The 25,387-nt window shown below is 46.9% G+C and overlaps 1 protein-coding gene across 1 annotated transcript in view; it reads left to right on the plus strand.

The window, feature by feature from the left end:
* Positions 1–25,387, plus strand: part of Hunk (hormonally up-regulated Neu-associated kinase) — a 108,208-nt gene that overhangs the window by 78,179 nt on the left and 4,642 nt on the right. Inside the window, exons 6-10 of the mRNA XM_021209085.2 lie at positions 4,115–4,250; positions 7,354–7,516; positions 12,509–12,592; positions 18,806–18,853; positions 23,996–24,176. Coding sequence (XP_021064744.1) covers positions 4,115–4,250; positions 7,354–7,516; positions 12,509–12,592; positions 18,806–18,853; positions 23,996–24,176 — 612 coding nt within the window. The remainder of the gene's footprint in view (positions 1–4,114; positions 4,251–7,353; positions 7,517–12,508; positions 12,593–18,805; positions 18,854–23,995; positions 24,177–25,387) is intronic.

Below are 25,387 nucleotides of genomic sequence, written 5' to 3' on the forward strand. Positions count from 1 at the left end.
ATATATATATATATATATACACATAATGCTCTCATACACATACATACACACATATATACATATATGTCAAACAGTTAGTAGTATTGGTGCTTTAAATAAAGTAACAGATAAAACAGTATTTTTTTGTTGTTGTGACTTTTTTGTTTGTTTGTTTTGGATGTATACACAGCTTAAGACATGAATGGAGAAATCTACACATCCTTTACCCAGTTCCCACAACCGTAGTATCTTTAATTACTGATGTAATTTCCATTAGGAAATAGACATTGATAAAACCCACATGTTTGCCGGTGTGTATTTAGAACCATGTGAATATATCACAGTGCACATTGCCACTGTGCTGGAGACAGCCACTAACATAAAGGCACACTAACCCCTCCCTGTATAGCCATCATCACCTCCCTCCCTTCCCCTCTACAAACCCCTATAGGCTACTACCCCTTTTCCATCTCTTTAGCATTTTTGAAATGAAGGAATTATAGAGATGAACAAATGTACAAGCCCTGTACAGATCCATTTCTCACTGCAACTGTGTTAAGATTCACTTTAGTTGCTGGATGAATCTGAACCTTGTCCCTTTTCACGGCTGAGTTGTGTTCCCATGTATGGACATACCACAGGTTTTCTTTTAACCATTTGCCCATTGCAGGATCACTGGATTAGTTCCAGTTTGGGACTACTTTGAATGAAGCTGCTATGAACATTTACCTCCAGATATTTGTATGAATGTGATTTCTGTAAGACCAAGAGCTAAGAACCAAATTACTGTGTCATTTAGTAAGTGCACACAACTCCGTAAGAAGGTACCACACTGTTGTTTGGAGTGGCTGTACCATGTTGTGTTCTCCTTCGAATACTCCATTTGCAGCTTCATTATATAGTCTTAAACACTGTCATCTCTCAGGGTGATTCTGACATGCTTCTGATGGTTTAGAGCTTGCTTTGTCCTAAATGACCCATGACACAGGATACTAGGAAGATGCTGGAAAGAGTAAGCAGGGGTTGATGAGTATTAGTGGGACTCCGAGAAATTAGACAGTTGCCAATTTTCTGCCTTCAGTCATAATAACAACAGTCAGTCCCAACTCCCAGGGGCTTAGGACCACCAGGGCTTACTAGCGTTTATAGTAATTAGAAGTTGGGTCAAGAATAGAAGAGTTCTGAGCCCAAGTAGAATCCCATTGCTAGCCCGTGCAGGGGAGGTATGGGGGTGAGAGTGGGGGTGGGGCTCTCCACCCAGCAGTAAAAGCTACGCTTACCTTCTGGTATATAAGCATGGTACATGACCTCAGTCGTGTAATGGACGTGGTAAGTACTGAGGGTGGAAAGGCAGAGATATATGTGAACTATACTAGTGTGAGCCACACACAGGCTGTGGAAGGAACAAGCCATTGCAACAAGCGTGGCTTGCTCTCTTATGACATCATCATTATATCCTGCAATACTAGTTTATCAGTAACAGGAGAAGCCGCCCCTTCGTGGAACACAGAATGTAGGTGTTTTCCCGTTACCGTTACCGCCTTTTTACACAGTCAGGCACGGTGAATGCCGTCATTCCCAGTTAACTAACAAGAAACTGACTGTCCGAGTGAGGAAGTTGGTTTGTCTGAGAACCCAGGATTTCCTTTGTGCTCTGTTATTTCTTTCCCTTATTGTTCAAAGACACACACACGCATGCTCACGCTCATGTGTGCGCAGTGCCCACAGAAGCCAGAAGAGGGGGGTCCGACCCCCAGAGCAGGAGTTAGCAGGTAGTTGTGAGATGCCCAACATGGATACCCCGGAACTGAACTCGGGTCCCCTGCAAGCGTAGCACTGTCTCTTAGCTGCCGAGCCGACCCTCCAGCCCCCTTCCCTTAGTCAACGTACAGTCTATCCCTCTGCAGCCCCTGAATGTGCCAGGTTATCTCTTGTCTTCAGGTCTCGTCTTTTGAGTGATGTCGTTGCCGATTGAAAATGCATCAATGTTACTGTTCATCAGGAACACCTATCTTCATTAATCTGATATTCTGTCAGTCCTCCTTACAGTGATTGCACCAATTAAACCTCATTATTATTCCATTTAGATTAAATCCAAAGTTTCATTTTATTTTAGCAAAGTACAGTTGGAAACAAATTTCAGCAGTCCTGTCCTTGCGAGCCTATGACGTGCGCAGAGAGCCACCTCCCTCTCCTCATCACGTAGCTGGGAACCTTCCTCTAGCTGGTTTCTGCAAGTTGGCTCTTGCGTATCACAGAGTTAGCGAATGCTTTTCTCGGCTGAGAGATTTTTTTCCAACAGTTTACTCTCTCGTCACGGGTGCCATAGCAGTAGCGTTTATAATACATTCCAAACAGACTCTTCCAGTTAAGAGGATTCTGCCCCACAGATCCACCAGAGAGGAGCTGAAGACTGGCATTGCTGGAGGTTGGGCCTGGTTAAGATTTCCAGGAAGGCTTAACCATCCACCGCCAATGGATTCTTAGCTCAGAGGAGATGAGAGAGTAGACTCCTGCCAGGACAGGCCTCTGCTTGCATCCGGCCGGCTGCTCTAACGTCAGGTGGCTTTGTCTGTTGCCTGCAGCCCCTGCCTTTGGCAGTGTCCAGTGCTCACAGAGGCCAGCTCAGACTTGAGAGGTCTGACTGCTCCTGAAAGAAAGAGTGTTGGCACCACAGCCGTGCCTACTTCCTGTTATTTGCAGGTGAGGGAGCCCCTATTCAGCTCGTTTCAACCCTCTCGGCTGGAGTAGAGAGCCCAAGAGTCAGCTCGAAGGAGCCGTGGCCTGTGACTATGCTAGATTCCACTTTCTGGGATGATGTAGTCCCTCCTGGCCCCAGAGACACACGGATATGTTCAAGATCCAAGGACAAACCTCACAGCTCTCTGAGGATGTTCATAAAGTCTTTTCAGGATAGTGACGTGATATTTGTGACGCCCAGAGGTACATGACTCGTCAGCAGAGACTTGAACTAAAATTACTTGTGCTCATCAGCAATTCGTGAAGATCTAGAGCACTTGGTGGTTGAAAATAGAACAGAGGTGTGCATCCAGCATTCCTAGCTCTTCTGGTTAATCACCCTTCAAAGAAGCCTGACCCTGTGTGTGAAGGAATGCCAGTCCTTTAGGGGTACACATCAGAGGTCTCGGAAAGCACCCTAACTCAGTCAGTACCTCCAGTCCAGTTCATAAAACCCACCCCTTTGCCCTTGGACAATAGATGTTCTTGTTTAAAATCCAAATGGTGAGTTGAGAAGATGACTCAGTGAGTAAGAGGGCTTGCTGTTCAAACAGGAAGACCTGAGTTCAAATCCCCAGCACTTGCATTAAAATGTCTCACATAATTGTGTATGACCTGTAACCCCATGGTTGTGGAGGGCAGAGATAGGATTTGCTGGTTTTTGTTGATCTCCAAGTTCAGAGAAGAGACCCTGTCATGGAGGATGACAGAACAGGGCACTGGACATGATCCTCTGGCTTCTGTGTTTGAACTCTCATGGATGCACACACCAAACAACAAAACAAGACCAAAAAGCCCTCCAGTGGCTCTTGCAGTATAGGGGTACAGAGGGAGGAATATATCTTTTCAAAACCAGAAGCCTCTCTTGGGGGGAGATGTTAGGATCATCTTATTTGGAGATTTAGCTCTAAAACTGTCAATGTTGAGGCTGGAGAGTTACCTCAGCAGTTAAGGGCATTTGCTGTTCTTCCTAAGACCCAGGTTCAGTTCCCAGCACACACACGCGGTGGCTAACCAGACACCTGTAACTCCAGTTACAGAGGACGCCCTCTTCTGGCCTCTGTGGGCACTGCATGTGCATAGTGCAATTGCATGCATGCAGGTAAAACCACTCAAAATAAAATAAAAATAAATGAATCTTTTTAAAAAGTCTGGCAGCATTAAATGTACCCCATGGCTATTACGGAATCCATACACCGGTTCTATCTCTATGTTCTTGAAGACAGAGGGCCACATGCACACTGGAGCTCTCCTTGCATGAGTTACCTCATGGGTGTGACCTGGCAAAGGGCAGAGGCTCTGAGGGGCTGAGGAGGTGGAAGACCTCGGGCTGCGGCTTCAGTGTCTGCAACTGTGTCCAGTCTCTAAAGTGTGTTCTTTGTGGACTGTCTCACAGGGGCCGTCAACTTTCTGCGCTCTCTTCTGGAACCAGACCCTGTGAAGAGGCCGAATATCCAGCAAGCGCTGGCGAATCGCTGGCTGAATGAGAATTACACCGGGAAGGTGCCCTGCAATGTCACCTATCCCAACAGGTAAAGTGGCACAGATGGAGGAACGCCTTCTCCAGTGAGATGTGGCCCGTCTGTGAGCTCTCCAAGCTCGGGACAGGAAGCCATGCGTGATTAAAGTCAAGGCTGTTTATACCCTGCCCTCCTCCTCGACCTGGCTGTGCCCACTTCAGCAACCTGTTACCCAGAGACAGGCCCATCTCATTGGGCAGGAAGATGCAACCAGGGCTGTCCTAGGTGTTTGTGCCAAATTGGTCCGGTGGCACCTGGTTAGAGAAATAGAAGCTGAGCTATAGCACATCCCTTACCAAGCCTCGCTCTGACGGACTGCATCTTCCCTAACTTCTTTCTAGTTCACTTAAAGGGTTCAATTAAATGAACTGTAGGGTGTGTGCCTGTGTGTGTGTGAGAGAGAGAGAGAGAGAGAGAGAGACAGACAGACAGACAGACAGACAGACAGACAGACAGACAGAGACAGAGAGACAGAGAAAGACAGAGAGAAATAAATGGATGGATGAATGAATTGATTGATCTATCTATCGATGGATAGATAGATATGGGGAAGTGGAGATCTATCTACTGGTGAGCTCTCCTGCCAGCATTAAGCTTCTCGAATCTCATGGAACTGGGTCTTTCACCTTCAGACCTGCTGCTTGGGAACAAGGAAGGTCAGATCATTCACTTCAGCGGCCATATTGTGGGCTTGCTGTCCATGAGGGAGGGTTACAGGCGGGTGCACTAAGAGGCAAACTGCCCGTTCGGGCTGTCTCTGCAGACTACAGATGGGGAAACCAGCACCAGAGACATTTCCTTGTTCTTTTTGACTCGTTTGTCATTCTTTGAGCCACTGTGATTGAGGGATAAGGACCCTCCCTTTGGCTACATCTCATATGGAGACCACCTGACTCCAGCCTCTTCTTTCTTCTTTTAACCCTTGAGAGCCTTACAGTCTTTCTAACTTGGATGAGGACCGGAGAACCACAGACAAAGGGGCAGGGTAGGGGCGTCCTCTGGCCGTACTTTTGAAAATCCCCAAGTCTTGGACCACAAAAGTCTGGAAATATCCACTAAGCCTTATGAGAGCTGAAGGCTGAGTGCCTTAAACTAGATGCTCAACAAGGCTCTCGGGATGGCCGTTCGTAGGATCCGCATCTAGGATACTTGACCACATTCACCCTTGCTCTGTGCATAGAGGAGGTGAGTTTGTCTAGTCACCATGTAGAAATCTAGCATTTGGCTCTTGTGTAGTAATTTAGACAAAGTCTAGGTTACCTAAGTTGTCACGGGAACCTGGAAATAGACACCATTTTCCAATACCTGTTCAATTTGGGCCAGGAACTGAAATGGACACCAGAAAAATTATCCCCCCTATGAGCCTGCCAACAGAGCTGAGGGACAACGTCTTATCACTGTGGAACAACACACAGGCTGCTTCTGGTAAGAAGTGTGTAGCATTGGTGGCAACCAAAGGAGCCATTAAGTTAATGTCTAAGTGAGCGTATGCCACCCACCCAACACAGAGCCTGTCGAAGACTGTGGATCTGGCCCAAGAAACACAGAGAGCCCTTCCTGTGTTTAGCAACCTCTTCAGTGATAAAGATTTACAATATGGCTTATAGTTTTGTAGCCTCTCCACAGGGGCTAAAGGCAGGCTTTGGTGAGGTGAACACTAGTTCAGTTTCTTACACTTTTTAGCCATCTTGGGTAGTGTGTGTGTGTGTGTGTGTGTGTGTGTGTGTGTGTGTGTGTGACTGTGTGTGTGAGTGGGGTGTGTTTGTGTAAACAACTAGCTAATAGACAGTAAAAGTGTTAAAGGTCTTGTTGAAAGAAAATAGTAGCTTGGGGTCTTCTGTTATATAAGGTTATTGGATAAAGAAAATAAATCTGTTTTGATAAGATAGGAGAGCAGAATTCTAAACTGTTGGGTGAGGTATGTGTTATTTACAGTTTTATTTTGAAAAATTCTTCAAGGCAAAAAAATTATATATTCCTGGTAATTGTTTTTCTTGCTTTACCGGCCCTTAAATAAACCTTAAATAAAAGGTGAAGAAACATACAGCCAAAGATATATATATTTGTAAAATCTATTTTCTAGTTTCCCAATACTGCTCTCTCCTGGTTTAATTAATTTGGATATTGTCACTGCTTCCTTCCCTTTTGGAAAGTTAAGAAAATAAAACCCCAAGTTTTATGCTGCTCTTTCACACAGCTTTCTCCTATGAACTCCTTTGCTTTTAAAGGGACACACTGAAGTGTTTAGAAATGACATAGTATAGTGTCTATAATTTAAAACGTTTTATCGACAATGATAGGAACCCCAAATGCAGCAAGCATGGCAAAGCATACCCAGGTCACACATGCTAATCACAGTCATCTCTCCATATCTGTGGGGCCATTCTTGTGATCTCCCTGAAAAAAAAAAAAAAATTAAAGATCTACAGATGCCGCAGGTGTGGTGGCACAGACCTCTAGTCCCAGCACTTGGGAGGCAGAGGCAGGCAGATCTCTGTGAGTTTGAGGTCAGCCTGGTCTACATGGTGAGTTCTAGGACAGCCAGGGCTACATGGCAAGCTGCTTCACCACGCAAATCTAAAGACACTCAAGTCTCCTATATAAAATGTATGCTTTGTACATAAGCCATGCACACTCTTTGAATTACCTCTAGTTGATTTATAATAGTTGTTATGCTGTATTGCTTCAGGGAATAATGACAGTAAAAAAGCCTTTAGAGTCTTTATGCTCAGTATGGATATAATTTTTTTTTCTGAAATGTTCTAAGATTAATTGAATCCTATGGATGGGGAACACACAGGTTATATAGTAAACCCACAACTGTTCTATATATGTGAAAATTTTCAAAATAAAAAGTCAGGGGGGACTGGAGATGTAGCTCAGTTAGGACGGTGCCTGCGGGCGTGAGCAAAGCCCTGGATTCCATCAGCCTGCACCATACAAAGCAGGCATGGATGGCAGTGTGTGCCTCGAGGCCCAGTACTCAGAGAATGCATGAGTGATGGGGCAACTCAGTTGTCCCTGGGGCCCTGTGTGGACCCATCCGTCTGCCACTTTTGTGAGTCACTCTGAGAATGTGGAGAGGTAACTGGCTCCCTGTGTCTACCCCTCATAGGATTTCTCTGGAAGACCTGAGTCCCAGCGTGGTGCTGCACATGACTGAAAAGCTGGGCTACAAGAACAGTGACGTCATCAACACGGTGCTCTCCAACCGCGCCTGCCACATCCTGGCCATCTACTTCCTGTTGAACAAGAAACTTGAGCGCTATTTGTCAGGGGTAAGTGATACTCCATGCCCCACCCCCACCCCCACCCCCAGCAGCATCTTCTGTCTAGTGTGGTGAAGCAGCCAACACTTGAGCCGTGCTGTTATTTTAGTCAAAAACGTGAGGCCCATTCTCTTGAGTGTGGCATAAAGGACTGGCAAAACCCGTTTCTTAGATGGTGCAGCTGGTCTGAGATGCGCTCCAAATGCTCTCCCATAAAAGTTAGCCCTGCCTGGCTGAATCTGAGGGGCTTAGCTCTGTTTATCTTCTGTTCCCAGTTGTCTGCCTGTATTCTGTCACCTCTCAGCTCTTTGGGTCCTCTCCTTTAGAGGAACTGGGGTCTTCACTGCTAGTAAAAGTTGGGCAGCAGCGCCTAGGTGTATAAAGGATGGGGTACAGAAAAGTTATTCACTAGTCCGCCATCTGTCTCAATGGTTTGTGTCTGCAGGATTCAACCAACCATGGCTCAAAAATACTTAGGAGAATATTGTATTAGTGCTGGAGATACGCACCTTTTCTCCTGTCATTCCCTACATAATAGTGACATGGCATTTGCATTGTATTAGGTACTGTAAGTAAGTCAGAGATTTAAAGTGTTTGGGGGAGGAACATAGTTTATATGCAAATTTTGCACGTTTTCCCGTAAAACCACAAATTGGAATTTGTTGGAAGCCCTGGAACAAGTTACCTTAGGGTGCCAAGACCACAAAACAAAACAAAACAAAACAAACCAGTGTTTAGGTTTACAGCTGCAGATAATAACACAACGGGCCTTGCTAGGTTGACTCCGGCAGCTTCACACAGGCTAGCTGTTAAAAAGCCCAAGGGAGGGGGTGAAGAGTTGGTTTGACAGTTAAGAGCACTGGTTGCTCTCACAGAGGACCTGTGTTCGATTCCCAGCACCCACAAGGTTGTTCACAACCATCTGTGACTCCAGTCTCAGGGGATCTAATGCCCTCCACTTCTGCCACTCCCATAGTATGCAAACATGTAGGCAAAACACTCATGCATATAAAATAAAGTTTCAAAAAAGTCCAGGTGTGTTGTACCACACCTGAAGAACAGATTGGGCAGTAGTAGAACATTGATGATTATGGCACCTTTATCATCTTGGCCACAGTAGCTCATATGAATATTGACAATCTCTCAAGGAGAATGCTGTAAAACAGCATATAGATACTATACAATACTGCTCTGCGTTGGTGTGGAAGTGTAGGTACAGTATAGACCAGCTCCAACAGAGTTGGAGAAACTCAGGGTACAGAAGCCCATCCGAGGTTTGATTGAACACTCTTTTACAGATGATCTTGACCCTGCATATACTGTACCTTGTGGTCTAGTGGCATGTCTGTGTCTTGGTTAGGAGGACAGAATAGAGATGGCAAGATCAAACTCTAGAGATAGTTCAGTGCTGTTTAAAGTCTCACAATAACCTAATGTGTCACAGAATTCCACCAACCAGGAAGGTTAGAAACATTTTAGAGTTTCTATCTTAGAGCAAAAGATGAAAACCTGTAGCTAGTGAAATGACTTGATAGGGCAGAAATGACAAAATAATATCCACAAGGCATGATGGTCCCAGTGAAGCTCTTGTTAGCAGAGAGGGTGAGACCCACTTAGATAACAGGGCTTGGTGTGTGAAGAAGCTTGCCTGGAGGTCAGCCAAACATCTGGATGGAAATGCAGATGTTCCCAAGCCAGACATCTGGATGGAAGTGCAGGTGTCTCAAGCTGACTCAGCTCATTATTAACTTCTAGGTAAATACCTGGAGCTTTCTTGGTGTGTGTGTGTGTGTGTGTGTGTGTGTGTGTGTGTGTGTGACCAAATGAAAGACATATGTGAGAAGAAACACTAAAAAGCTTTCTCCAACAAGAACGATGAACATGAGGAGATAATTGATTTGTACTTCTGATCTTCTGGTTTGAGGCTTTGAGACAGTACCTGTGTGCTGGCCATAAGTCATAGGAAAATGACATCAGGTGACATGTTATCCTATTCTGGAACTATGACAAACCACTCTGAAAAGAATTCAGGGAGGAGAAGGTTTGTTTGGTTTATATTTCCAAGTCGTAGTCCAGTGTCCAGGGCAGTCAGGGTAAGAGCTGGAGGCAGGGCCAATGGAGGAGCGGTACTGGTGGCTTGTATTCTGGCTTGCTAACTTTCTTATGGAGCTCAGAATCACGTGTTCAGGGGAGGTACTGCCCACAGCGTGTGGGCCCTCCACATCAATTAATAATCAAGATGGTTTCTCACAGACATGCCCACAGACTAGCCTGGTACAGACACACAGTTACTCAGGATCCATAATCAAGCTTTGAGATGTAATTGATATATATAATATATATAGGGGCTAGATACTCACTTAAAGAAAGAGGTTTGGGGGCTAGAGAAATGGCTCAGAGGTTAAGAGCACTACCTGCTCTTCCAGAGGTCCCGAGTTCAATTCCCAGCAACCACATGGTGGCTCACAACCATCTATAATGAGATCTGGTGCCCTCTTCTGGCGTGCACACATACATGCAAGAAGGGTGTGTGTGTGTGTGTGTGTGTGTGTGTGTGTGTGTGTGTGTGTGCTCATGTGCGCACATGCGTGTTGTGTGCATCTTTTTTTAAAAAAGGCTTGGTTGAGCCCATACTTTGGAAAGTGAAAGTGAGGCTCATACCCTAGCCTCTGGGATATATCCCCATTCTTTGTCATGACTTGCCAGTGAAGGGGAATAACTTCAGGCAGAAGGGCCAACTGAGTGAGGTGGCCTTACTTCTAACAGCGCACTTTCTTGGTGACTGACTCGCTGTATAAGATAATACCAGTCCCTTCCATGTTAGTCCTGATGACCTCATTATCTTATATTGGTCCCCTTTGTGTTAAGTGCTCTACCACTTCTTAATACTGACTCATGAGGAACCAGGCTTCTGAGGGCAAACTTCCAGGAAGCATACTCAAACCACTGCAGTAAATTCTGTTAATTTATTAAGTGATGATGATAATAATAATAATGATAAGTGGCTTTCTGCTCTCATTAGAAGAACCTAAAAAGAGACTTGAGGCTGTTCCTTATTTCTCTTCTATAAAAAGAGCCCATTTCCATGTCTCTTTCTCATCTTATCCTTTTAAATTCCTGCCTTACTGTGTATCTTATAATGCAGATGGTACATTGGTACAATGGCCCTTGATGAATGATAAATATGCATATTCTTATAGATGCCTCCGTACAACTTCTTCACTCATTAAAGTTCTGGGTGATACCATTTGGACACCATGCCAGAGGCTAAAAGCTAATCTTTTGAATGGTTCCCAAATAAAGGGGGGGATGTGCACACTGATTTTCTTATTCAAATAATGAATGCTGTTCAGAAATTTTGGAGTGATGTGATGGAGCCGAGTGTGCGGGGAAGGTCTTGGTTTCATGTATCACTGAATAATGTTGCTACAGACTCAGGTGATTTAGGTCTTTGGGTATTTTTCAAGGTTAGATGGTGTCTTAGTTAGGGTTTACTGCAACAACATTTAATTGGGGCTGGCTTACAGGTTCAATAGGTGGGAGCATGGCAGCGTCCAGGCAGGCATGGTGGAGGCAGAGCTGAGAGTTCTACATCTTAAGAAGTTTCAAGAAAAACACTGGCTTCCTGGCAGCAAAGACGAGGATCTTAAATTCCACACCCATAGTGACACACCTAATACAACAGGGCCACACCTATTCTAACAGGGCCACACCTCCTAATAGCGCCACTCCCTGGGCCAAGCATCTCCAGACCATCACAGATGGAAGGGTGCTTGTGCCTACTTACACATTTACACCTAGGAATTATGGTCACTCATACTGTCTTGACGCTGCCCCATAGTTCATGTCAAGCAAGAGGGACCTTGTGTCGGAAACTCTTAGGCTGTGTCTTGCTTCGCCTGGGATCCTTGCCTTCTGCTGTCTTTTCCTCTCTTCAGCTTTGCCTAGCGTCAGTTTTAAGTGTTGCAAAGCTGACCGTGGCCTTGTCCAGTGGAACGCATTCCCTGGAAACCCAGACCATGCGGTTCCTTCTGACTGGAGCAGGGTTTGGTTTTCCTGAGCAGTAACACTTAACTCTTTGATCGTAAGATGTACCTGGTATAAGAACCCGTTTTCTAGGCAAGTGGAGTGAACTGGTCTCTGCCCATGGCTGCAGCTGGTCCACACAGCGATGTCCAGATGTGGCTCATCTAACTGCCTTTAGGCACTGTCCCAGTTATCTTGGCCAATCACCAACAACCCATGTGTGTTTTTCAAATCCAGCCCCGTGACCAAGCTCTCCCTGTTTGAATTCCTTTCTCCTCTGCTTTTTTTTTTTTTTTTTTTTTTTAATCTTTCTTTTATCAAGAGATTCATATTTTAAGCTGCCTTCTTTGATGGCTTCCACTGTGGCTTGCTGTGGCTCTCCTTGGGGTGACGTAATCCCATCACCCCAAGCTATTTTTGTTTTGTTTTGTTTTGTTTTTGAGGCTGGGTCTCCTGTCCCAGGCTAGTCTCAGACTTTCTATGTAGTCAAAGATGACCTTGAACCTCTGATCCTTCACGCATTTTGCACGTCCTGGGATTATAGGCATAGCCACTGTGCTGCCAATTCAACTCGGAGCTCCAAGTTCTAGGCAAGCTCTCTACCAGCTGAGCTACATTCTCAGCCCTGTTCTACAATAAGCAAGCGGGCATGCTGCTTCCTACTCAGGTAGGCAGCTGGTTCTCCCAGCTTAACGAGTTGGTTGCTGCTTTCTCCTCTGACGGTAAACACTGGGCAGATGAAAGAACCTAGTAGAAGAGTAGAGCCCTGCCCTCAGACTGTCTGAGTCTCCTGGGCTCTGGGTTCTCCTAGCATTCAGTACTGGGATGAGGCTCTACCTTGCAGCTCACTGGTGTTTCAGCCATTTTTGACGTTTTCTCAGCTTAGCACTGGTTGAAAAGAAAATTCATGACTGTGTAATGGACGTTTCTATTTCCCAAGACTTGAGCTATGCTTCTTATTTCTTTCTCTGGAAGAAATCGGACACCCAAGACAGCATCTGCTACAAGACCCAGCTCTACCAGATAGAGAAGTGCAGAGCCACCAAGGAGCCCTATGAGGTGAGTGGCCCCGAAGCAAATTCAGGGGCTCTTAGTTCATTTTAGGGCAGTATGGAAAGAAAGCCAGTTACTGCATGTCTTAGTTAGGGTTTTACTGCTGTGAACAGACACCATGACCAAGGCAACTCTTATAAGGACAACATTTAATTGGTCCTGGCTTACAGGTTCAGAGATTCAGTCCATTATTATCAAGGGGGGAAGCATGGCAGAGTCCAGGCAGGCATGGTGCAGGAGGAGCTAAAAGTTCTACATCTTCATCTGAAGGCCGCTAGGACAAGACTGTCTTCCAGGCAGTTAGGATGAGGGTCTTAAAGTCAACACCCACAGTGACACACCTACTCCAACAAGGTCAGACCTAATAGTGCCACTCCCTGGGCCAAGCATATACAAACCATCACACTGTAGGACACAGAAATAGCAGAGAACCAACAGCCTTACAGCTGAGTCCTGGAGAACTGGTGTACCGTGGTGCCAACATTACTCAATCTCCAAACCACAGGCCTTCTGTACCACATATGACCAGGCCACTGACACGCAGTCTTGGGAGACAAGACTCCCTGGTCTGTTAATATTTGCTAAAAGCCTTTTATTTTTAAATTTCCATTTTATATATTCATGAAACTTAGTGTTGCTTTACATAAACACATTTGATACAAGCACATGGACTTTGGGATTATTTCCCTGCATACCCTGCCCTCTTCCTTTCTCTCTGACCTAGAATTAACCTTTTGTCCCCCACACATCTTCACTCCTACTTTCATGGCATATACATATGTGGTTTCCTGTACTGTGGAAAATCTAGGACCCACCCACAAGAGAGACATGGTGTTTGTCTTCTGAGCCTGGCTTAATTCACTTAATATGATTTCCCCCAACTTCACCCAGTTTCCTGCAAAGGATACAACTTTGTTATTCTTTGTGACTGAAAAAAAACAAAACCCAACCCAAACCTTCTGGGTGTTTAGCTAGGATATAGAGCACATCTTCATTACCCATGCCTCAGCTGTCAGACACCTGACTCCATGGCTTGGCTATTCTGAGAGGTGCTGAGGTAAATCTTGATGTGCGGGCATCTTTATGATGTGCTATCTTGGATGTCTGCTTGGTGGCTCATTCTGAAATCCACCTAGATGAACCCTTCGAACATTCACAGTTGGGGCCAAAACACAGGGTGCTCAAAATATGGCCGAATGGCCCAGCTGGTGTGGGAAGGAAGAGGTAGGTGAAGAGCAAGGGAAGCTCTAGGTGGAAGTGAGGTTTCCAGTCAGATATCGCCGAGGCCTTGAGATGACCTGCAGTGTACCTGAGAGCAAACCACTAAGCTTGAATTTAGTCACTGCTACAAACTCAGACCATAAAGTACACATGGTGAAGAGGTTTTGTTGAGGATTTTCAAATCCAGCACCAGACATACAAGGCTTCCTGACCACCAGAGCTCCCCGGGGTTCTTTTTACTCAGTTTCATTCCAAGGAGACAAAACTCTTCCCTGTAGAGAGTTTGTCAGCAGCTGAGGCCCTGTCAGTGGAACTTTGTGGCAATCTCAAGAATTCACTCACTGAAGGAGCAATCAAAGAGGGCTCCTCCTCCAGATGGTGGCCACTCCCTCCTTTTCTATATCAAATTCTCATCCTGACAATGGGGTTGGCCTGGCTGTCTAAGGCCAACACTCTGGGGGTGGAGTGTGAATGTTACAGGAGCTCAGGAATGGGGTAGACACTGAAGGTGGAGGCCGAGCTTTGCTGACTGTCCACTTTAGACCAAGCCTCCGGGCAGGGGAGGGAAAAAAAACAGAGGTGGAGGGAGAACTATGGTGGGGGTGAGGGGTGGGGGTTGTGGGGGAGATGGTGCTGGTGAGAGAGATGCCTGAGGAACTGGGAAGATGGTTTGGCAGAAGTCGCAGAGCTGCACAGCTGTCCTGAGGATGCCAGGGTGAGCAGCTTTGAGGAAGCGGAGAAGGCAGAAAACCCCTAGCATGGATTAGGGGAGACAGAAAAAGTGGAGACGGTAACTACCACAGAAGTTCTGGGATAAAAGGGGAGAGAACTTGGCCTCTGTGGGAGGACACAGGGCTGGGCTGAGAGAGGCTGAGGGAATGAGTCAGAGAAGGGCTGGGATAGAGGAAATTAATTAATTGCCTCCTTTGTCTGAGACCAGCTGTGAATCTCTAGGATAAAACAGATGGAGAAAGGCGTTTGGGAGGATGGGCCAGCAGACCCTGAGCGATAGACCCATGCCAGGCTTTTAGGCTGATGGTAGGAGAGTAGACTGGAGAGCCAGATGCTTCTGGACTGTAGGCTTAGCTAATCAGTTCCTACTCCGCATTGCCCTCGTTAACATGCACGTAAATACTTCACATGCACGTAAACACTTCCCGGTGTAGTCCTCAGAGGAGGCTGTATCCTCCCTGGGAGCATAGAATAGAAACACAGTATCCATCAGCAGGGGCACAGAGTAGAAAGGCAGTATCCATCTTGAAAAGACAGCCCATTGCCAAGTTCTGCTAAGTGACTTGTCCTCCTTAGAGGACATCTTGTCCTCCCCAGGGGCATAGAGTAGAAACACAGTTTCTATCTGAAAAGATAGCCTCCACGGAGCCCCTCCAACCCTCTACTCTCTGGTCCCCATCTTCCACCTGCTCCCAGCCTCCGCCCCTCTTCTCTTGGAGGCTCTGTCATGTCCTCCTGGTCCCCTCATAGCTACTCATCATTCTCTTCTCCACACAGTAGCCACAGTGGGCTTGTCACTGTCCTTTTTGAAGCCTTTGGAGGCTCCAAGACATGGCTACCTATGTGGGAGTCATTTGCTTTGCCTTGGCCCCATGTCTTGGCCTCACACCCAGTAGAAACACAGTCTTTCTTGCGCTTTGTGTCCACTTCCCCAGGGCTAGGAGGCTTGTTTTTGTCACTGCCAACCCTATTCATTCTTCCTGGATCTTCTCCTCACTTTCTTTGCCAGTCAGTGCCCGCGTGTCTTCAAATATGGAGGCATGGCCAGATCCCCAGGACCCTTGCCATTCTCTGACGTCTGCTGCTGGGTCCTCATGCTCTCTAAGGCAGCTGTTGTACAGCATTCTGTGGTACAGGACTGGTCTCATCACTTTCTCGTTTGTTTAAGGGAGTCATCGGATGAACAAATGACTCTCCTCGTTTGGTCCATGAGTCCCACAAAAGCAAGGATTATGTTAGCATCCCAGGAGCCTGCATGGTTTCTGCCATGGTGGAAATGCTCCAGGAATATTTGCTAAGTGAACAAAGGAAAGAATGAAAAGCCCCTTGCCTTGTGTCAGAAATGGAATGAATCGAGGCAAGAATGGAAGAGGTTGAACAGTCCAAGAGCAACCCTTAGGTCACTGCCTGCATCATAAGCAAGAGGCAGTATTACTGGACTGCTCACCCTGCTGGAGTCTGGAGCATGCAAAATTCACTTCTAGGTGTGCATTCAATTAAAAAAAAATTGCATGTACCCCAAGTGTCCCCCAGGCCTCCCTGCTCCCATCTTTTTGTCTGCACTGCTCTGACACCAGCCTTCTGTGGCTGTGGCTATTAGAGCCAGAGCCCTGTTGGGAAAGAGGCCCATCTCTCATTCAAACTCCTTTTCTCTGACGGTTATTTCCACTTGGCCAGAAAACCACATGGTGAACATTTGAAACATTTGTTGAAATATTGAACAGTTAGGATTTAAATAGGAGCACTAATGGGCAAACTGCATCTCAGTTTTCTATGATCCATTTGTTTCTCCGATGTGCAGTATTACTTCTGCTAATTGAATCACAGACTACATTACTAGATACCCCACACATGTCTGTTGGAACCTAGAGAATCGAGTGGGGCTGGCTGGAAAATGTTCTAGGAAGGTCTTAGATGGCCCAGGCTTCGCTGCAGCCTCTCAGAGCTCCTGGGTTTCACTCTAGTTGCCACTGGCTGTCATGGGAGTGGGGAGGGGGTGGGGGGAGAAAATGCTGGGGTGAGGGTGAATGGGGTCAGGCAATGGAGTGTGAGGTTGCAGTTCATTGTGGGTTTGACTGGAGGGCCACATCCTCCTCTGATGTCATGAAGCTGTGGTGTCCTGTGCCCTGAGTGTGCGGGTGGCCTCTTTTATTTCCTCATTTCTGTACTTTTCTCTACTAGAGGACGCATAAGCCTAATTGAGTTTTCAAAGCTTCCCTTTGGGGATTACAGTGCTATGTTACTAAGAATTATTCTTCATGTAAAAAGGCAAAGACTGCTGTGTAGAATTGGAGCATACAGTTGGGTGTGTCGGTGCTTGTCTTTGATCTCAGTACTTGGGAGGCAGAGGCAGGGGGATCTCTGTGAATTGGAGGCCAGCCAGTCTACATGTGGGTTCCAGGTCAGCCAGGACAATATAGAGGGTCCCAGTCTCTAAAAAACTACTTGTTAAATATGGCTTCAAATGGGATACATATAATGGAGCATGCTTTTAAACACAGAATTTAGGAGACATTGCCTGTAGACCTCTGTGAGTTCAGGCCATCCAGGGCTACACAGAGAGAACCTATCTTAAAAATAAGTAAGGTGTAAAAATGTGTTTTTGTTTTTTGTTTTTTGTTTAAATCTCTTTTAAAATGTTGATTTATAAAATGTGAACTAGAAGTGTGTGTGTGTGTGTGTGTGTGTGTGTGTGTGTGTGTGTGTGTGTGTGTGTGTTTGCATAGGGGTGTCTCTCCAGACAAGGTTGAGGTCATGGGGCAGCAGGGGACTGGATTCTTCTGACCTGGCTGTTGTACCAAATAACACCCAGGGCGGAACTCTCTGTTCTAGAGGTCAAAGCGACTTAGGGCTACATCCTCCTGAAGGCTGGGAGAGGGAAGTTACTTCAGGGCTTTCTCTGGTGTCTGATGGTTGCTTTTGGTCTTCCTGGCTTGGCTTCCTTCTTATACATTCTTAGATGTGCCCAAAGTCTGATAATGACACCAGCCATATTGCAGAAGGGTGTCCAGGATAAACTTGATTTAACTCAATTATTTGCTATAAATACCTGACTCAAAACAAGGCTATATTCTGTGGTTCTAGAAATATTGCTAACTTGTGGGGAAGATTAGTTTAAAGGTAAATACTAAGATGTTCAGTTTATGACTTATTTAAGAATCTCCTTGACTTGGGGTCGGAGAGATGGCTTGTCAGTAAAGCAATTAATGCTCTGGCAGAGGACTCCATGCTGTCCCCAGCACCCACACAGAGTCACGCAACAGCCTGTAACCCTAGTTTCAGAGTCTCTGAAGCTGTCCTCTGTCCTCCACGGGCACCTGCACACACATGATGCTTAAGAACTCACACAGACACACAATATACATACACATAAAATAAAGTACGAATAAGGAACTATTTGCAATTGATGCCAGCTGCCAAAGGGAAAACCCATTTTCTCCAATGGAGTGTTACAACATACCATGAACTCCATGGCTTTTGTTTGTTTGTTTGTTTTCATTTTTAAGAGAGAGAGAGAGAACATGAAATCAGGTGGTGGATAGGACTGGGAGGACCTGGGGAACAGGGAAACATGAGAGAGAGAGAGAGAGAGAGAGAGAGAGAGAGAGAGAGAGAGAGAGAGAGAGAGAGAGAGAGAGAGAGAGAGGAAAGCATGGAGTCAGGTCAAGCAGTTTGTGCTTCTGGCAATTAGAATGGTGGCTACAATGGAGACAAAGAGGCTGGAGGAAGGGCCAACCAGATGTTGTCTAGCAGGTGTAGGCACTCGCCACTGGAGGACCAGAGTTTGCTCCCTAGAATCTGCATGGTGGAAGGACAGATCCAGCCCTACGAGGGCTCCTCTGACCTCAACATGTGTGCCACCGTGTGTCTCCATACAAATAATTAGCAAGCAAAGTTGAATTAATAAATTAGAAGGAGAGTTTGAGCTGGGGAAAAGTCTGAGGAGAGCCTCTCAGGTGCTGGGTGGGGTCTGGTTCCTGACATGGGTGCTGTGTCCCTGGGTGTCGTCACTGTTGGAGAGACACGGTCAACTGCTGCTTTGTTGGGAGAACACTCCTCCCTTCTGAGCTTTCGTGTTTAATAACTTTGCATGTGAGTCAGGGTACCTGTTCCCTCCCCACACTGCAATTCAAGTTGATTCTCTTCTGTGAACATTGAAATGATTAATTTTCTATCAGAGGGAGCCCTGGGTGGGGGCAAGGCAGGTAGAGTTCTGGGAAGATGGAATAGATTTCTTGAATTGATGAGAACTGGTCTCCCTCACAGGCCTCCCTGGATACCTGGACGAGGGACTTTGAATTCCATGCTGTGCAGGTAAGCACGTGGGGATCTCTCATGGGTTAGCAGGCTCTCCAGAGAGATGTGTTCTCTCTCACTTGCATACACATATGAAAATAGAGATATGGTAGAAAGATAGACAGACAGAACCATCTTTTTCATTCTTGTGTGTGTGGTATATGTGCATGTACGTGTAAAACTAGGGGGACCAGAAGAGTGTACTGGGTGGCTTCCTCTACCACGTTGTGCCTTCTTTTGAGGCAGGGTCTCTTCCTGAGCCTGTATCTGGTTTTTCAGATTGGCTGAAAGCCCTAGAAATCCTCTTGTCTTGGTGCTCTCAAATCGCCAGGGTTACAGGTATGCATAAGACCACGCTTGGCTCGTTACATGAGCACTAACATCCAAACTCAGGTCCTGGTGCTTGCTCCGCGGCACGGAGCCAGCTCTCCAAGCCTGCTGATTCTCTTCTTAAGGCTTTCAACTGACTGGATGGGACGTAACACATTAGGAGGACCATCGGCTGTCCTTAGCTGATGTGGATGCTGAAGAGCCTAAACATACCCTTTGCAGCAGCATTTACACCGATGTTGGCCACACTCTAGCTAAGCTGAGACATGGAGTTAACTGTCACGTGATCCTGAGTATCAGCCAGTCTCCCCTGAACCAGCCCCTGCACAGAATCCTGTCCATAGCTGATCGGATTCCCCCTCAGATGGCGGCTTGGTGCTACTGTGCAGAGCTGACTCTGTTTCTCCGTCTTTTACTCCTGGATCTGTGCGCAGCCAGATCTGGCTTTCTCTGGCATGATAGGCACAAAGGAACCAATACTGACTGGCTAATGATATCTGGGAATGTTGGCCATGTAGGGTGGGGGTGGGCAAATGGCTCTCATGCTGTAAGTAGCCAGGTGATCGTCAGTCAAGGTCCTAGTGAGCTTCACGTGAATTCACATGCTGACGGGAGCATCTTCAGCTGCCCTCAGCCACCAGGGCTCACCCTCAGTATGGGAGAGAAGTCAGTTTCCCAAGGGGCAGCTCCCCCTTCAGCCTGGCGTGATAGGAGGTCTGTCCCTGTTAGACTGTTTGACAGTCTGATCAGCTTGCAGGTGAAGGATGGATTCTTGCTTATGCCTGTGGAGCCGAGACGGACCCACACTTTTGACTAAAGATGGAGACACACTTTGCTGGAGGCGATGGTAGTTGCTCAGGGTCACACAGCACGTTGCAGAGAGGCAGGGATGGATTCAACTGCCCAAGCTATGACCGTGGCTGTCGTTCACTGGTGACTGCTCGCCTCCATGGACAGCCAGGAAGGGAGTATCTAAAAGGGCCAGCTTTCTGGAGCTCAGGGCTTAGAGTCTGAGGGACAGGCCTCCCCTCAGGTTGGCTGCTGGAGCGGATTCCCATCTGTCTCCAAACACTTGGCTGATGTTGGTTTCTTCCACTGAATGGTAAACCATCCTTTCAGTACTCAGAGAACCCTCAGAGTTAGCCTAGCCAAACCTATGCTCCCCAAGCTTGATGAGAGACTCTGATTCTGTAAATAAAACAGAGCATCATTGAAAACAGCAACTGATATCAACTGATGTCTATCTGGTCTGCACATGCACACACACACACACACACACACACACACACACACACACACAGAGTTGTTTGTATCCACCTCATGTGGTCTCCCTTGGTGATATGGAACTTTCCTGTGGGTTATAAGGGAAGAGTGCTTAGGGTTGAGCAGTTCCTTAGCTTTCAGGATGCTCGGGGACCCTGACCAAAGAGAATCAGGGAAAGCAGGTCCTTGCCAGCCTCAGCTCTGGTAGGCGGGGCACATGCCTTCAGAAGGCATAGCACCATCTATTTTTCTCTGAAGAGTACTTCCTGTTACATAAGATATCCCTAGGGGATGTCTTTTGGAGAAAATAGGCAAATGAAAAGGTCTAACCATGTGATCACCGGCACGGATCTGGGGCAGTGGATCCGCTGGTTAAATAAACACGTTTCCTTCGGACCACTGAACCGACCCAAGGTTCACCTTCAAGGAGTGTTGAAGATGGAGCTCTTAACTCCATCTTCAACAATGAAATCTCTATGGAGATGCTTGTTCTGAGGGTTTGTGGGGCGTGCTGGGGCACAAGTCCAACAAGGATGGCCTTAGCAGGGCTGCCTGGAGGTGTTTGGCCTGCAAGTGGTTTCCCCTTCGCACAGTGAGGCCCTCTCCTCATTGCCAGGTGTCCCTCCCTTGAGCACAGGAACTTGTCCTTACAGGCCAGCAGCCTTGGCCTCCCTCTCCAGCAGACGCCCACATCTTACCCACTTCTTGCTATTAAGTTCAGCCTGAAGTGAGACTGACCCTAGAGCTTTCATAACCTGATTCTTAAACTCCCAAAGGGGGCTGGAAAGGAGCCACAGTAGTCCCCCATAGCTGCTGGCTGCCCCCCTGTGCCTGGTATGAACAGATAGAAATGGTGACTTTGCAGATGAAAATAAATTGAAGAAAGGAAGAAGTTCTCAGATTTTTCAGGGCAAACCTATCATATCTGCTTTCAAGCTCCATAGAGGTCTATAGGTGTGTGTGTGTGTGTGTGAGTGTGTGTGTGTGTGTGTGTGTCTTATCTGCCCATCTGTGTTTGTGTGTGTTTGGCTATGTATCTGTTTGGGTCTATATGTGTCTATCTGTGTGAATCTATGTGGATCTGTCTGTATGTCTGTCTGTGTATACGTATGTGCTCTGTTTGTGTGTTCTATTTGTGTCTATGTATGCATTCACGTGACTCTGTGTGTGTGTGTGTGTGTGTGTGTCTGTCTGTCTGTCTGTCTGTCTGTGTGTTTGCTATAAAAGCTTGTTCTCCTTTGCTTTAGAAAAGATAGAACATGGACCATTTGTGTTTCATAGAAACAGAAGGGCAGAAAGCAGTAGAGACCTGTGATTATCTCCTACCTGCCTTCCCATGGTCATTTGGAACACAACTTGTAGCAATCTGGATGTCTTGGTGCATTTTCTGTTGCTAACAATAGAATTCCTGAGACCAGATAACTTAGGAACAACAGAGGTTCGTTTCTTACATTTCTGGATGCCAGTGTCTGGGGAGGGAGGGCCTTCTTGCTGCATCACAGTGTGGTGGAAGGGAGCGTGCGTTTGGAAGTACAGCGGGGACTCTTCTTTTATTGGGAGGCTGCTCCTATGGGAACTAAGTCTCTTCCAGCTGCCACCACCTGACCCTACCCTAGGCCATGTGGAGTTCTCAGTACCAATGAGGGCTGCGAATCACTGAGCTTTCAATCAGTTCAGGAGGAGTCCCTGGACCATCCCAGGCTCGTCCCTCATCACAGGCTCCCGGTGACCTTAGTAATGGCAGCGGCGGCTGAGGGAGGAGCCTGTGGTGTCTGTGTGAGCTGCTCTCCTTGCTTCTCACCCCCTCACCTCACTCCACCCCTGGGAGTAGCACTGAGGACCCCGAATCCTCACTTCTAGTCTCTCCCATCTGTGGCCACTCACAACGAGCTCTCTGCAAAGGAGCCGGGCATCCTTGTTGGGAAGGGCACGTTGGTGACACTTCCTTGGCAAGGCTCTCCCTTGGCAAGGCTCTTCTGCACATAAATGAACAATTGATGAGCTCCCTCAAACTGCAAATACTGTTCAACTTAAAGGGAAAAAAATGTCAAAAGCTGCCTGTCCCTCACCCAGGGCAAGATCAGCAGGGATGCCTTGCCCCATGTTTAACAGTAAATATCAGTGTCGTCATCAGGGCCAGAGAAAGGATTTCTCCTTCTGCATTTGCTTAGTGGCTCCACTGTTCCCAGAAATTTGAACTCAATTAATTTTAATCAGTTCAGTTTCCACTGACCCTTTCTCCCTCCCAGTTGCTGCTTATAATGCTGGTTCTAAATGTCTGGCTCAATGCCAGAGGCTATGGGGCTGAAGGCAAATCAAACAGTCAAGTCCACTCCCATTAGAGGGATTAGGATCTGGTTCTGTAGAGATAAAATCTACAGCTCAAAAAATGTCAATATCCAGGCGAGTTTTAGGTCTATACATAAATGTTCCCATGCTTAGACTATAGTGAGGGTTGGAAACTCACCAGGACTTCTCTGGCTCTGTAGTGTTTAGACTAAACGTGCTGGGCCTCATGTTAAATAAAAGCAGCTATCTCTGTGTTTGCCAAGTCTTTGCTGCAAGTAGGATCTCAGGGTACCACTCAGTGACGATGGATGGATGGATGGATGGATGGATGGATGGATGGATGGACAGATGGATGGAAGGATGGAGGGATGGATTTAGTATTTTGAGACATGGTCTATTTGGAATTTTTCACTGTTGTGCTATCTATATGAAAAAAACAACTTATAGGATAAATTATTTTGCTTCTGATTTCAGAGTTTTCAGACCATAAGAGTAAGGGTGTAGCAGAGCTGGTCATATCATGGCAGATGGAAGCAAATAGATATTGGGAAAGAGGTCAAGGCAAAATATAACTGCCAATAACACACACCCAGTGGCCTTTCAACCAAGCCCTGCCTCCCTAAATTACACCTCTTCCCTAACCGTCCATCCCAGTTTTAAGGCCATCCACGGATACATAGGTAAGATCAGCCACTCGTGGGCTAAGGGCCTCAGGATCTGCCCTCATAGACATCCCCAGGAGTCTATGGAGGGGCTTTGTAAAGCCCCTACACGTTGCTCAATCCAGTCAAGTTGAAGGTCAAGATTAACCCCAGCTAGGTCTCACCATGTAGATCAGGCTGGCCTTGAACTTGAAATCCTCCCTGTGTAGCCTCAGAATAATGAAATCATAGGTCTGCATCACCATGCTTAACCATGGCAATACTTCAAATGCACACAGTAGGTCTTTAAAACTCTGGATTGTTTGCTCCTTAGTTCCTTCAGATTTTTTTCCAGAATACCTGATCACATAGCATGGCCTTGACCACTCTGGAACATACTGACACAGTGCAGTGTAAGTGAGCTAGAGGGAGTCCAGGTTTACTCACTCGCGGGCAGCGGGAGCTGGTTCTCTGGAGCACTGGCGAGGCCTCAGCCTTCTCCTCAGTGCACACATGGGTGAGCACACAACACTTAGAAGATGAGTTCCTCTCATCTCTTCGGATGACGTGTTCAGAGGTGAAGCCTCAAGTGTATTCTTGTGGGTGTCTGACTAGGTGTGTCCGCTTGGTTTTGAAGGATAAAAAGACCAAAGAACAAGAAAAAAGAGGTGATTTTCTCCACCGTCCGTTTTCCAAGAAGTTGGACAAGCCCCTGCCTTCTCACAAGCAGCCATCGCCCTCGCTGATCACACAGATCCAGAATACCAAAGCCCTGCTCAAAGACAGGAAGGCCTCCAAGTCAGGCTTCCCCGACAAAGGTGGGTCAGCTCCACTGTCCCGCTCAGCTCACTGTGTGCGCTCAGAACAGAGGCGACTGCGCCGTTGGAAAGGTACCATTGGTACATCCAAGGCCGAGGGACTCAGATCATGCAGCGGGGTAGACCACCTGCGCAGGATTTGAGAAGAGGGAGGTGGGCGCGCGCGGTGTGATGAAAACAGAGACCAGGGTAATGGCATTGCAGGTGACAGTGTAAGAGGAGCGGACACAGAGACGGCAGGTCATCAGGGTGCTCAGGACTGTGGAAGAAGATCTGAGACATAAAGAACTGTAGAGGCAGAAATTGGAACAGAAATCAGTGTTGTAGGAGCGGAGGCTGGGGTACATGCTACTGTAGGAACTGTCATAAGATAGATAGTTGTGGTATGAGAGTCTGCAGGTCCAGAGCATGCAGGGGCAGAGGCTTGCACGCATGGCATGATGGGACTGGAGGCCAGGGCATAAGGTATCACAGAAGCAGGTTGGGGTGTAAGAATAGAGGGAGATGTACAGCCTCAGAGACTGGCACACACCACATTCTGGGCTAGGATGAGTACCCGAGATTGCAGGAGCCAATGGGATAGACTGATGAGAGCAGGAGGTGGAGGCAAAAGCGGGTGATGTGGTGTAGACTTATTGGAAACATGGCCCCATTCAAGTGTGACTGTGTCTGGGTTCTGGAGTGGTGGTGGGATTCCCCGATCCAAGTTCAAGTCCCAGCTCTACTGGTTGGTTGTGGGCCAGAGTTCTTCCTTGAGTCCCTTAGTTGTAATAGCCACCGACTGTTAGAGCTACTATAAATAAACCCACTGTGTCCAATTCAGAATCCATTCCATTGTTAATAACTGATACGTGTGATCGTCCCTGGATGGCACAGGTTTGAGATGCGTGAGAGAAATCCACCCCCCCACCCCCGCGCTGGGAGGGAGACTGGGGGTGTCCTAACATGGAATCTTGAGACAAGCATGCTCTCTTTATATAGGTCGGTTGCCGAGGTTTTATTATTTATTTATAGAGGTCAAAGCACAGGCTTTGAGGCTCAGGGAAGGGTGTGGTCATCTGAGGTCAACTCAGATTTGTTGCTCTGCTTAGTGGGACTCTGGGATGGCAGCTCCTAGCCCTCCATTTCCCAGAGCACAGCTGGTCTTGGTGCACAGAACATAGCACTAGGAAGGGAGGCCATGTTAGTGAGCCAGCCAGATCACTGATGAG

Source organism: Mus pahari, chromosome 12 (genome assembly GCF_900095145.1).
Source record: "Mus pahari chromosome 12, PAHARI_EIJ_v1.1, whole genome shotgun sequence".
Lineage (NCBI taxonomy): Eukaryota > Metazoa > Chordata > Mammalia > Rodentia > Muridae > Mus > Mus pahari.